The 12778-nt window shown below is 37.7% G+C and overlaps 1 protein-coding gene across 1 annotated transcript in view; it reads right to left on the bottom strand.

Annotated features, from left to right (window-relative positions):
- SNX25 (sorting nexin 25) overlaps positions 1–12778 on the bottom strand; it is a 169415-nt gene that overhangs the window by 122247 nt on the left and 34390 nt on the right. Inside the window, exon 3 of the mRNA XM_077815548.1 lies at positions 5641–5857. Coding sequence (XP_077671674.1) covers positions 5641–5857 — 217 coding nt within the window. The remainder of the gene's footprint in view (positions 1–5640; positions 5858–12778) is intronic.

The raw sequence follows: 12778 nt of genomic DNA, 5'->3' as shown, positions 1-12778 counted from the left end.
ACTCCCATTTTGACAGAATCTAATCAGGATCTCCCTCCTATACAACAATATGGCAAGGGCACGGTGGTCATGACCTCCTAACACTGGTTCCAGTATTACCAACTCTCAGTATTTTATCATGAGTCTTACAATACTGTTTGTCTTTAAGCCCCAACTCCTGACATTATTTGATTATGTGAAAATCCATTTTCATTAAAATATATACACACACATTTTATATGTGTGTGTGTTCTTACCCTCACGGTGGTTGAAAAAAAGCTTGAAAACTTCTGAGAACCCCATATCTACCCTGTAGGAGCTGACTGGGAAACTCACACTGTGAAGATCAGAAAGCCTTCTGATGGGGAAACAGAACTACAGTGTGAGACAAGTTTAAAGACTCTAAAATAAGACAATGTTTTGTTTATTTGCACGGGAAGTGGGGGAGGGGGACTGTAAGAAAGTTTCCAAAGAAATCAGTAATAGCCTTTTCCATAGAAATCTGGAAAATCATTCCTTTTGGCCTTCCTATTTCTTTAATTACAGTTTTTCAGAGAAGTCCCACAAAATTATATTTGGCTCTTAGTCATCTTGACAGTGAAAATGGGCGAGCTCAAGTGTACATGCAACAAATCATAAAAGATTTCCATAGCACATTCTGTATTCAGCATACGTTTACAACTACCAGGGGCAACATGCAGCCTGCATCTCTTTACCTGTATCTCCCTGAGATCTCTAAACTTCTTGACAGTGTAGCAGAATTAAAATGGCTTGATCTGTTTGAAACTTCTAAGAAATTAAATAAGTTGATTTAGACTTGCATATGAAAGCATCACAGTAAAGACAAAAAGTAAGCTGCCTGCTTTAAAAGACAATGAAAAACATATCCACAGTCAGAAGAAAGTCAATACCAAAATATTCATAGCACCCATTTAATCAAGACACAACATCTAGTGTCTTGAACCTCTTTAACAGCATGTGTTGTTTCAACAAAGACATACTATTCAAACATAACTGAGAACGTGTTTCACAGTATAGTTATTAGCTTGTGCATTGGTCTTGCAAGACTGAGAACTCTACAAAGGACTTTGGGTCTGTTATCAAAGATGGTATGAAGTGGATTAAAAACGCTATGCTGGTAGAGGACCAAGCACAATAAGATCCCTGATCCTGATTGAAGTCTCTAGGTCTACTGTCTTACAAATAATAGAAAATTAGAACTTCTGTGAATGAAGCCTTTGTGAGAAGAATTCATGAAGTCCAACACTTCAGAGATTGGCACTAGCCCAGAGGTACTTTAATAATATACTTATTCAAAGGCTATTTTGTAGCTTTTTTTATCATCATCCTTTTCAAATATCTGCTCTCATTGCAACAACCTCTCAAATTCACGTTAATCTTGTTGATATTAGTTTTCAGAGGGTTAGCATGATAAGCAGTTCTTGACATTTTTAAACAGAGAGACAAATGGAATTATAAAAGAAAAAGGAAAGATTGGGAGCTGTACTCCAGCTATCCTTAAGGCTGGATGTATTTGGGGCTTTCTTCAGTCTAGTTCTCAACTTCTCTTTGTACCAGCTCCTGCTGACTTCATGGTAACAATGCTTTCTATTTTACATTGAATATTACTTTACACTATACACTGTAATAAGTATAGCAAGCATAATGACACACACTATATGTAATATACAAACACACAGAGCCAAGACAATTGAGAACCAAGATATATATTATTATTACTGGAAAAAAACCTAATCAATAGCTTTGTAATGAGAACTGGATGTAATTCCTGCGTTATTTGTTTCCAGGAAGCGACAGCAAATGTATGCACAAACAGTTTTCCCTTTAAGTTTGCTAAGAGCTAGACACTGCCCTAAAATCCCATGCTCAACAGCCTCAAGGAATCAATGTCACTAAGTCATGACTGGCCTTGTGAATCTAATGGCAAAAACCTGCAACAGTTTTACTAAAAAGCAGCCCGTCGCTCTCTATTCCTATTTGGGGAAAAATGTTTTACTATTAAATCAAGATACATAAAACTATAAATTAAAAGTGATGAAAGAATAAGTCTGTTGTTTACTCACAGCCTGGAGACAACGTAAAAAGGCCCACAATGCAGACTCCCTCTTATCACACTAATAGGGCCTTTACACCTGTTCAGTAGGCACTGCTCTCATTAGGTCCAAGAGTGGTTGAGCGGTAACTATCTCCACACCCACAGTAACTTAGAATCTGGCCTTACTCTGCCAAACTCCTATAGTCTCAGACTGTGTAATTTAATTTAAAGGCATTTTTCTTTTCTGCCTTTGAAATAAAACAAATATTTTATATTATGTGAGACACAGAGAATGAATTCCAAGCATCAGAGTGCTTTTTGTTCTCTAAGATAGCCAGAACTTAGAGTATGCTGCCATGACAGATGGTGTCTCCAACAGACCCGGTAGGGAAATTTCCAGTGATTTATTCACCACCCTATTCAGCTCACGATCCATCTAAGATAATAAAACAGCATGGCTAGCATTCAGCTTTTTTGTGCTTTCCTCAAGCCAAATCCAGCCATTTGGATGAGACATTAAGGGAACAATCACACAGAAACAAGCAGAACACAAGAAGAATTGAGGTTCACCAATTCCCATCCCCTGCAGTTACAGGAAATCCATCATGCAGAATACGCTCCCCTCATCCTGTAATAGGCACTTCATGCTCGATGCTTCAGAGAAAGAGGAAAAAAAAATCACTAAGGCCCCAGCCAATATGCCTTGGGCAAAATCCTTTCCAGTCTCAAATGTGGAAACCAGTTAACTACATGCGCGTGACCAACAACTGCCACGGTCAAACTATCTAACCCCTTTCACACTCTGGGAGAACATTAACAGCCAAATAAAATGTAGAAATTTTACAGGGGAAATTAAGAGTGACAGAATCTTTTCCAGCTCCTGCTGGACCAATGTTACTCTCTGGGTGAGTCATATGAAAGGGAAGAGCTTGTATTGCTCTTTCTACCCCTCTACCCTCACTGTAGCATCTCAGAAGGCTCCATATGGGACTGGAAGAATTAGCCATCCTTGTTTCTTTTATTAGCCAAGACAGGTGGAAAGGGATTAGTTTAAAAGGTGACCTGGAGTGAAGTGGGTGACAAAACCCTATGAACTTCATATAGAAGAGATTAATGTCTTCAGCCTCATGCAGGTGAGAACACTTCCTACCCTTACCAGCCTTGTCTCACAGAGTGAGGGAGCCCCTAAGCACAGATACTTGGATAACATCCTCTCTAAAAATGGTACAAGATGTATTTAAAATTCTCTAGGTCACTTACTGAACTTGACCAAAGGATGAAACTCTCTTTGCTATCACAATATGTAACAAAATTACATGGAGCCACTACAATGCACAGGAGGCATTTGTGTGATTATCACAACAGGAAATTATTCCAAGATTTCACTCACCCAAATTAATGGGCTTCTATCACAGACACAAAGACAAAACATCCAAGTTTCAGTCTAAACTTACCATATTTTTCAAAATTTAGACTCTGAGCCATACTATATCAATTAGAGATATCGATTCAAAATTCTGTAACAGAGTTTGTTCACAATTTTGGTGTTTGCTTTTTTAAAATCATAATGTCTCTGTGAGCTGGAAAGATTTTTGTGGTGCTCAAGCTTCAGATTGAGAAGTGACATAATTCAGACTCCCCCAAGTTATGGGACCCTCTGACGTACGAGATATTCACAGTAGTCACAACAGACCTGGACAATTAACTTAATATAAAAAAAACTCAGAATGCTCCTAAAACCAAAAAGGATCTTCTAAGAACTAGTATCAGGATCTTATACTGTGGCAAGAGTAATCAACCTGTCCAGTTTTAATCTTTTTGTTATCTGCATTTAGGAATTTTTAAATCTGCATGAAATACTAATCTGTAAATTAAGAAATGTGATTATCATTGCACACATGGATTTCTGGGGTGAGCTTTTCATATGCATGTTAATGTGTCCCAGCCTTCGTAGGTGTTCTCAAGGATGCATGTTCAACTCAAAGCAAAAAAAGTAAATGGAAAATAAGCAAAGGATTAGTTATTACTCTAAGTGAGTATAGTGAGAACAAAAATGCCATGACCCAACCCAAAAACAAAGATCCAGTTGAAATTGACATAATTATAAACAGGAAATAAGGCATCCAAAGCAAAAGTCAGAATTTTATAACACCAGAAAGGAGGAAACTACAGTTTTGAATACTTCCCCAATTTCAAATTGGTGGCTTTTTGTTAATTGAGACTTGAGTACTGTGATACCTAAAAAATAGTCACAAAAAAGTCTCCAACTTCTTTTTAACTTGACTAAAAGGAAAGATAGATATGATATCTAACTTTTCTTCTAGACAGAGCTCACATTGTGCTCAAAAGTCAGAGTGACAAACTACAGTAGCACACTCAGAGAACACAGCCAAGAGTGTCAGAAAGCCAAGAGACATTGACCATTGTTGAGAAACAAGTAACATGCAAATATTCTGGAACTGAAATTAAAGGCCAACTGAGAGAATTTTATATATGCCCCACTGCAGGTACATAACGCTCCCCTGTTTATTTTCTTTTTTTTCCCCCCTGCAGCAATGACCACCTTGTCTGTCTTTGGCTTCGCTTGTTATGTACTGGGAAAATTCAGGCTGACACCTGCCAGTAAAACACTAAGACTGCCTGCTCAGGAAGAGAGGGAAAGTGGTAACATATAGATTGGGTATGGGCATAAAGAAAGAAGTCTTTTCCCTGCAGAAATATCAGAAACAGACCTGTGGACGTCATTGTGGGCAAAGATCACAAATGGATATCACTGTGAGCAAAACAACCTGAAGGTAAAAAAAGTCTCATCACATGAGCCAAAGAATATTTCAATTAGAGTAATTTTAAAACAATTTTCTGAAGTAGACACGCACTAATGTACCTAATGTGTAAGTTTATATTGTACACTCAGATCCAGGAATGCATATGCATACGGCTAGTTAAAAGTACAGCTAGCCATTTTGAAGTATCAGATTGAGTGCAATTAAGGTATTCTTCTCTTAATACCTTGTAGTCCTCAGGGCCGTATAAAGAGGGCTCTCTCAAAGAAAAGACTCATAACAGGAGAAAAACCTGGCCCAACAACTTGACTAATAGATCATTTTGTTTTTGCAAGAGAGACTTTTGATAGAGAGGAACCATGGGGCTTTGCTTCCTGGTACCAGAGGAGAGAGAGAGAGAAAAAAAGATTATGGAATGAACATTTGCACTTTTCTGGAAAGAATGTACATGATTTTTTGTTCCCATTTCCAAATCCTGCCAGTCTCATGGCACCCTCAGAGATTACTCACATACCTTCCTGTATGGTGACCAAAGAATAGGAGTACAAACAGAGTGATGAAGTTGACCTATTTGAAAAAGAAACATGAGTGTTTCCTTTACCTCAAGTGCCCAAAAGCGTAGCAGGCGTCTCACAAACAACAGTAAGGACTATATATGTTACTTATATGTTGCCTGTCTTTACTGTTTCTCTCTCTCAATTGTAAGCTCTTTATTGGCTCAAAGCAGTTCATCCAAAAGGAAAGAAAGTGACAAGCAGAAAACTCTACTAAAATACTAGGAAGACAGGGGAGAGGCACTGGTGGTTTTTTTGCTTGTTTTACCTGGCATTGGCTGCTTTAAGGTCACAGAAGTGTGTGAGTAAAGTTTTCACTACATCGCTGCAGACAACTTTCACTACATCAATGTGACTCAGCCTCTGTCGCAGCTGCTTGGCGATTTCCCAGAAATCTTCAGATAGCAGGTGATACAGCTGTCCTTCATCTTTGCTGAGGTGCCCATACCAGGACAGAATGTAATCTCTGTAGCTGTAGTCAAACACTAAAAGGAGAAACAAAACAATAAATAGCAACAACGGTGAAAACACACAGGGATAGTACAAAAACAATTAGCTCAGGAATAGGTTGCATATCTTCTTTAGGTTTAAATTCTCTCTCTTCAAAGAAAGAAAGGGCAGCAATGTTATATTAAAGAAATCTGATCCTAAGAGAAATTACCAGAGGTCACCATGCAAAAGCCTTAAGTGGATTTGGTCTGACAGTCAGGTTACTGGTCAAACAGAAATCTCAAACAGATACCTGTATCACAAAACATGGATTTTATTATATGAACTACTAAATTATCTACATCTCCCAAGTTTGCTGAGGACTGACGCAATTTGTTCCTTATACATGCGTCTAAACAACCTTGATTTCAAAGACACACTTAAAAAACATGTACAGGCAGTGTTTTTCCCCCCCAGCTGAAGGACAGTGTTGAACCACATTGTAAGATTATAGTAGTTAGAGAAAGGAAAGCGCTATTAGACTATTTTAAGGAGACACCATAAAAAAAATTAAAACTTGAAAAATTAAACATTTCCATAAGTCTGAACTATAGTTATAAGCAACAGCGAAGATTACTATAAATGAAAGTAATTAGGAAAAACTTTTTTTCAGTATTTTGACAGCACTTTGCGTATAGCTCGTTACACTATTTTGCTTATGGTCATATAGGCTTGAAGTGTTGTATACCAGTCATCACTGCTCTGGAGGAAGCGCAAAGAAGCCTGCATATCAGCTGTGATCACAGATGTAAGCAAGATACAAAATGAAATTCTGTACCGGTCACAGTGATAACTAAATAACAAGGGGGAAAAGAGAGAGAAGAGTGTGTGAAAACCTGAGCAGGATCTTTAGCAACTATCATTTGCTACAGCCTGAGCTCAGGTCAATGACCTACAAAAACCCTCCCAATTTGTCAGAGTAATCCCATCGGTTGAAAAGCAGTCAAATGACTATGTTATTTTTTACTTTTGTTCACTTGAAAGAGAAGAAGACTACATCTTGTATTTCCTTTTTTTCAAACATTTTAAAATTTTATTTAAGAGTAGAGATGGTCAAAAATTTTCCATTTGAATGTTGTTTTTTTTTTACTGGAAAATACCAATTTGACTACATTGAAATGTTTCAGGGGAATCCATTAATTTAATCAAAATCTGACCCAAAAATATCCAAGTGCTTTATTTTATCATGTTATATATAGGTTAAACAAAGCCATTTCATAAGATCGTTTCAATATTTCCAAAACTACATTTTCTGGAAATTTTGTTTCACAAGAAATTTCAAAATTTTTACTTTTTGTTCTGATTTGGGATGAAAGGAAATTTTGAAGTGTCAGAATTTGCTATTGCACAGAACATAAGAGTTTTAACCAGTTCTATTTAAAAGGCTTTTCTGAGTATCTGAGCATACTATATATGTTAATGGATTTAGCCACACACCTTCTGAGGTGGGTATTATTATTATTCCCATTTTACAGATTTGAGGCACAGAGATTATCTGGCCTATCAAATACAACAAAAAATAAAAGAAAAAATAGAAAAAGAAAGCATATTACAGTGGAACCTGCCTTAAACAACCACTCAAGAGACTGGTAACAATGGTTGCTCAAAGATGGAGGCCTTCTGATAAACGTAGTAAAGAACTGTCCTCAGTACATGTGGGGATAATTTGGGGTAATATAATGGGATTTTGACTGATTAGGGTAATTTCAGATACATTGTTCTACCATGACAACGTGCACTTGTGTAAGTAAATATTCTCTTGTCGCTGTCACCTCTTTTGTTCCTCAACCATCCTCCTCTTACTGTTTTGTTATTCCTCTTTGTAGTGTCATTTCTGAAAATAGATTGTAAGCTCTTCAGGACAGGGCTCTTTTCTTTTCTTCCAGTAAGTAAGACATGCAACACTTTTAGGGTGCTGTAAAATAATAGCAGAGCACTGTGTTATGGTATTTGTGGCCATTGTTTGTAACAGGCAATGTCTCACTTCTTGTTCTGAATCACGTGTGACAATTCTCTTGTAGATGCATTTCTCTGTCCCAGAATTAACACAATGGGTCAAAGTACTGTATTCTTTAGGAACCTTCTGCCTTTGAGGCAGAGTCATAGTAGCAAAGAGAGATGGCTAAGTTTCCCTATGTACATAACTACAAAATACGAGAAACACTATCCCCTTCTAATACCGTAAAGTATACTCGCTTTCAAAAAGAAGGGTGCATTAGTCCTTAAGTCACCATTACCCTCATGGCAACACCTTTCTAAAATCAACTTGGGATCCTAGTTTTCTCCACAATCATAAGAATCCACAACATTCACTTTCTCCTTGTATTTACAGCAATTCGGCACAACATTCAAATGTACTGATCTCTACAGTATTTTGAGAGCAGAATTTTTATAAACATTACTATCTAAACAACTCACAAGAACATAGAAATAAATAAGTCAACAGTATATTTAACACACTAGATATTTGTCACCATCTCTCCCCACAAAACAAGCTGTTTAAAACCATCTTCAAGTCACATTAAAACATTCAGTTTTTCCCTTTCTCTATCAAACAGATGCTCAAGGAGGAGGATGGAAAATTCTGAATATGTAAAATTGTACCCCCCAGAGGATTTATTTTTACATTTAAAAGGGTGCATTCTAATATTGTTTTTATTGTACGTTAGAATTTATTGTATGTTCCTCTATAGTGGGGTTCTCAACCTGTTTCTTTCTGAGGGCCCTGCCCAACAGGTCCCAACAGCCCACCTGTGCCACAACAACGTTTTTCTGCATATAAAAGCCAGGGCCAGCATTAGGGGGTAGCAAGCAGGGCAGTTGACCGGGGCCCCACTGCCACAGGGGCCTTGTGAAGCTAAGCTGCTCAGGCTTCGGCTTCAGCCCTGGGTGGCGCGGCTTGGAACCCCAGGCTTCAGCCCCCTGCAGTGGGGCTTTGGCTTTCTGCCTTGGACCACAGCAAGTCTAATGCAGGCCTGCTTGGCGGACCCCCTGAAACTTGCTCGGGCCCCCCCCAGTGGGCCCCGGACCCCTGGTTGAGAACTACTGCTCTATAGCCTAAATCAATGACTTATAATTTTTAGTGTTTCTAAAGCACATTGGATCGTCATCTAGAGCTTGATTCAAAGCCCACTGAATTCAATGTAAAGACTCACAGTGACTCCAGTCCATAGTTATCTGCAACATACAGAGTGATGTTAGTTTTTGATTATCTCTTGTAAAAAAAAATTGTGCCTCAAAAATTATCAGAGGTTCTGTGTTTGCTCACATTTTACATTGATCAAACTCTGCCAAGTTATTGTTTCTCTTCAGCACTATAAATATTACTATTGTGTATGTAATTACGATTATCCAGGTACTCTTCTTCTAGCCAAGAGCTGTTAGTTGTGGGTTTAAGAAAACTCCAAATAGCTGAAAACCATGTTTATCCAAGTTGAGTCTTGCTTAAATGTTGTCTCTAAACTACTTGCCTTTTAAGTGTAGTAACAAATAAAAAAGGTTTTCAAAACCTTTGTCCATGGAAAACTATTCCTTTTTTTTTAATTTTTTTTTTTTAAAAAAAAGAGTCAATGCACTGTTTTTGGTTTGGATGTTACACTTCCCCGTATTGTCTTCTGCCCACATTTTGGAGTGTTGTGTTAGTGGTTAAGAATCAGCCAGTGAAAGAGACTAGAGAAAAAAGGTCTATAATTAATAGTGAAACTAGTCTTTTCACTGATAAGATGAATGAAGTGCGAACAAAACAAATCGGTATCCATGGTAAAGGCTGAAAAATCATTTCAATGTTAATGATCCACGGTATTATTAACTAACAAAGTCTTACAGAGATCGGTGTAGTTACAAAAATGGTCAGTATTTTGGGGTTGAAGAGCATTTTTCCTGTTAACAAGGAAAATTATTGTCTTTATTATTACGTATATAGTTTAGTTCTTGTTCTCATTTTGAACACCTAGCACCCAATATTTTATTGTAATATCTAACAAGCTTGTTTTGTAATTTTCCCTCACCTTGTTTCTGTTACTTGTAACAATAATCTGTAATTAAGGATGGAAGAAAGCAAGCTAAAGAGTTTGTCTTCATGCTATTATCTTAGAGAGACACGGTGGGTGAAATAAAATCTTTTACTGGACCAACTTGCAGTAGTCCTGACCTGAAGAAGAGCTCTGTGTAAGCTCAAAAGCTTGCCTCTCTCACCAACAGAAGTTGGCCCAATAAAAGATGATCTCTCACCCACCTTGTCTCTCTAATATCCTGGGACCAGTATGGCTACGCTACATACATGCTACTACTTGTCAGGGGAGATCGGGAGACAACTTGGCCCTGAGTACTGAATATAAGTAAAACAAGGTTTATTTGGTGACAGCATATGACTACACTGAATGGGGACGTTGCAACACCGGCTCTTTTTCGTGCACTAGCTCAAGCTGAGCTAGCACAAGTTTGTCTACCCACATTTGGAATCATGCCTCTCAGTGGCAGCGCAGACATTACATACCTTCTTTTGTTATGCTTGGCTCTGGGGTGAGAGGAGAGTGGCCAAGCCAAATATAACGACTAGTTATTAGCATGTTAGTATTGCAGAAGATATATCTCCGTACTGTAAGACATATTTTTTAGAAGATATTAAAATTAGACTGATGCCCGAACTTGTACTGGAAATAATAATACAATGAACTACAACCAAGCAGTAGCATCACTGGCGTATTAGTTGGGAGGACAGAAAAAACTGTGAGATGAAATTTAAGCTAGTTGCCAAAGTAAGGGAAACGTAAGTGGACACTATACAAAGCCATCACAGAAGAAGGAATGACGTTAGGGTGATCAGTTAGCAAATGTGAAAAATCGGGACACTTTGTGGGAGAGGGTGGGTGTAATAGTTGCATATATAGAAAAAGCCTCTAATATTGGGACGTTGGGTCACCCTAAATGAAGTAGCTACAATAAGCTGGTGGATGGATTAAAAAAATATAATGCTGCACAGGATATGTGGTCATGAGAGACAAAGGAGATGCTCAGGAAATAGTGGCAATAGTGTAATCAGAACAAAGAAAATGGGAAAAGCACATGTAGAGTGATTTAAGACCATCAGCCAGAACATGGTCAGAAAGTTAAAAAATAAAAAAGTCAATTAATTCTTGATGGATGCAGGCTATTTAGCAATTAATAATATACCCTGGATGATCTTTATACAATATAAATAACGTAGAATCAATTGCTCAAAATTAAAGGAGGAGGCTAGATTCTGTTTTCACATCAATGTAAACCAGGAGTGATTTCACTTAAGTTACACTGATGCAATTCTAAAACTCTAAGAGAACAGAATCACGTCCATTCAGAAACTTCTATATTCCATCTCACAACTTCCCAAGTATCATATCTCCCTTTAATAGAAGTAGATGAAAAAAATTCTTTACAAGTGACAGATGAGATTTTATTATCTTCTCCACTATACCAGTTAAATAGTACATGAAGTGCTCGAAAGGAAAGAGCTGGTAGAGATCCACAGTAAATGAGTAAATCTTCCAGATTTTTTGAAAATTTTACACTCTAAGTGTAAACTCTAATTGACTTAAGAGCCTAAAACTCATTGAATCCTAAGTCACTTTGAAAATGGCACTTGGAGTTTAAGTCATTTAGGTTCCTTTGAAAATTTTACCCTATATCTCAAAAGGGAACAAAGAAGTTGAAAGAAGCATCCACTGGAAAGGTCAAAATACAAATTTGGGAATTTTCCTTTATTATCAACCCGTCGTGAAGGAGCATCAGAGGTCATGATTCTAGCTCAACTGAAACATGGAAGTTAATTGTATCTATCACCCTATTATAAGTCTATGTATATTACAGCATGCACCTGCACACAACATCAAGTTATTACTTTGAGATTCTAAATTATTTGGGACAAGAATAGTCTGTCTTGGGGTATTGTACAGCATCAGACACATTATCAATATTACATAGAAGCAAACAGAAATTCCAAGAGTGTGCTTTCTATCTTGAGTCCATTATATCTAAAATATTGTTTTTGTGGAACAAGACATAATAGCCTTAAACATTAGTCTTAAATTTGTTTTCTTTAAAAACATTTTTAATCTTTTTGAAATATTGTTTTGAATTAAAAATATACTGTATATACTCGTTCATTAGTCCATTTGTTTATAAGCCGACCCCCCAAGATGGACAGGTAAAAATAGTAAAAACTGTATGACCCTTTCATAAGCCAACCTTATATTTCAGGGGTTGGCAAACTTCGGCTCCCGGCCCATCAGGGTAAGCTGCTGGCTGGTCGGGCCATTTTGTTTACCTGGAGCATTCGCAGGCACGGAGCCCCTCAGCTCCCAGTGGCCACGGTTTGCCATTCCCAGCCAATGGGAGCTGCAGGAAGTGATGCCACTTCCCGCAGCTCCCATTGGCTGGGAACGGCAAACCATGGCCACTGGAAGCTGAGGAGCTCCGTGCCTGCAGACGCTCCAAGTAAACAAAACGTCCTGACCTGCCAGCGGCTTACCCTGTTGGGCCAGGAGCGAAAGTTTTCCAACCCCTGCTATATTTTAAAAGCTGGCATCACAAGAAACACTCAAAAGTTTTGCTAGAATTATTTTAATGTAATCTAACGAAAAACCTGTTGTTGTTGTTATTGTTATAACAACTGAACAAATATGTATTCACCTTCAAAATTAGAGTCAATATTTAAAATCAATAAATAGATATTTATAACAAGTAACTTAGAACAATATGAGACTTTAAAAAGTCTTAAAATCCTCCAAAGTCTGAATAAGTCTCTGATTCACCAAACAGTTCATTAAACTCGGCTTCCGTCACAGCTGCTCCTGCATTGTCATTGTAGATGTCAGCAGTGTCGTCTTCAGACTCAGATTCCTTCTCATCATCAGCCTCTGTTGTATCATCATCAAATATAG

Source organism: Eretmochelys imbricata, chromosome 4, assembly GCF_965152235.1.
Source record: "Eretmochelys imbricata isolate rEreImb1 chromosome 4, rEreImb1.hap1, whole genome shotgun sequence".
In the NCBI taxonomy this organism is placed as follows: Eukaryota; Metazoa; Chordata; order Testudines; family Cheloniidae; genus Eretmochelys; species Eretmochelys imbricata.
The sequence above is the reverse complement of the archived record's forward strand: the minus strand, read 5'-3'. Positions and strand labels throughout refer to the sequence as shown.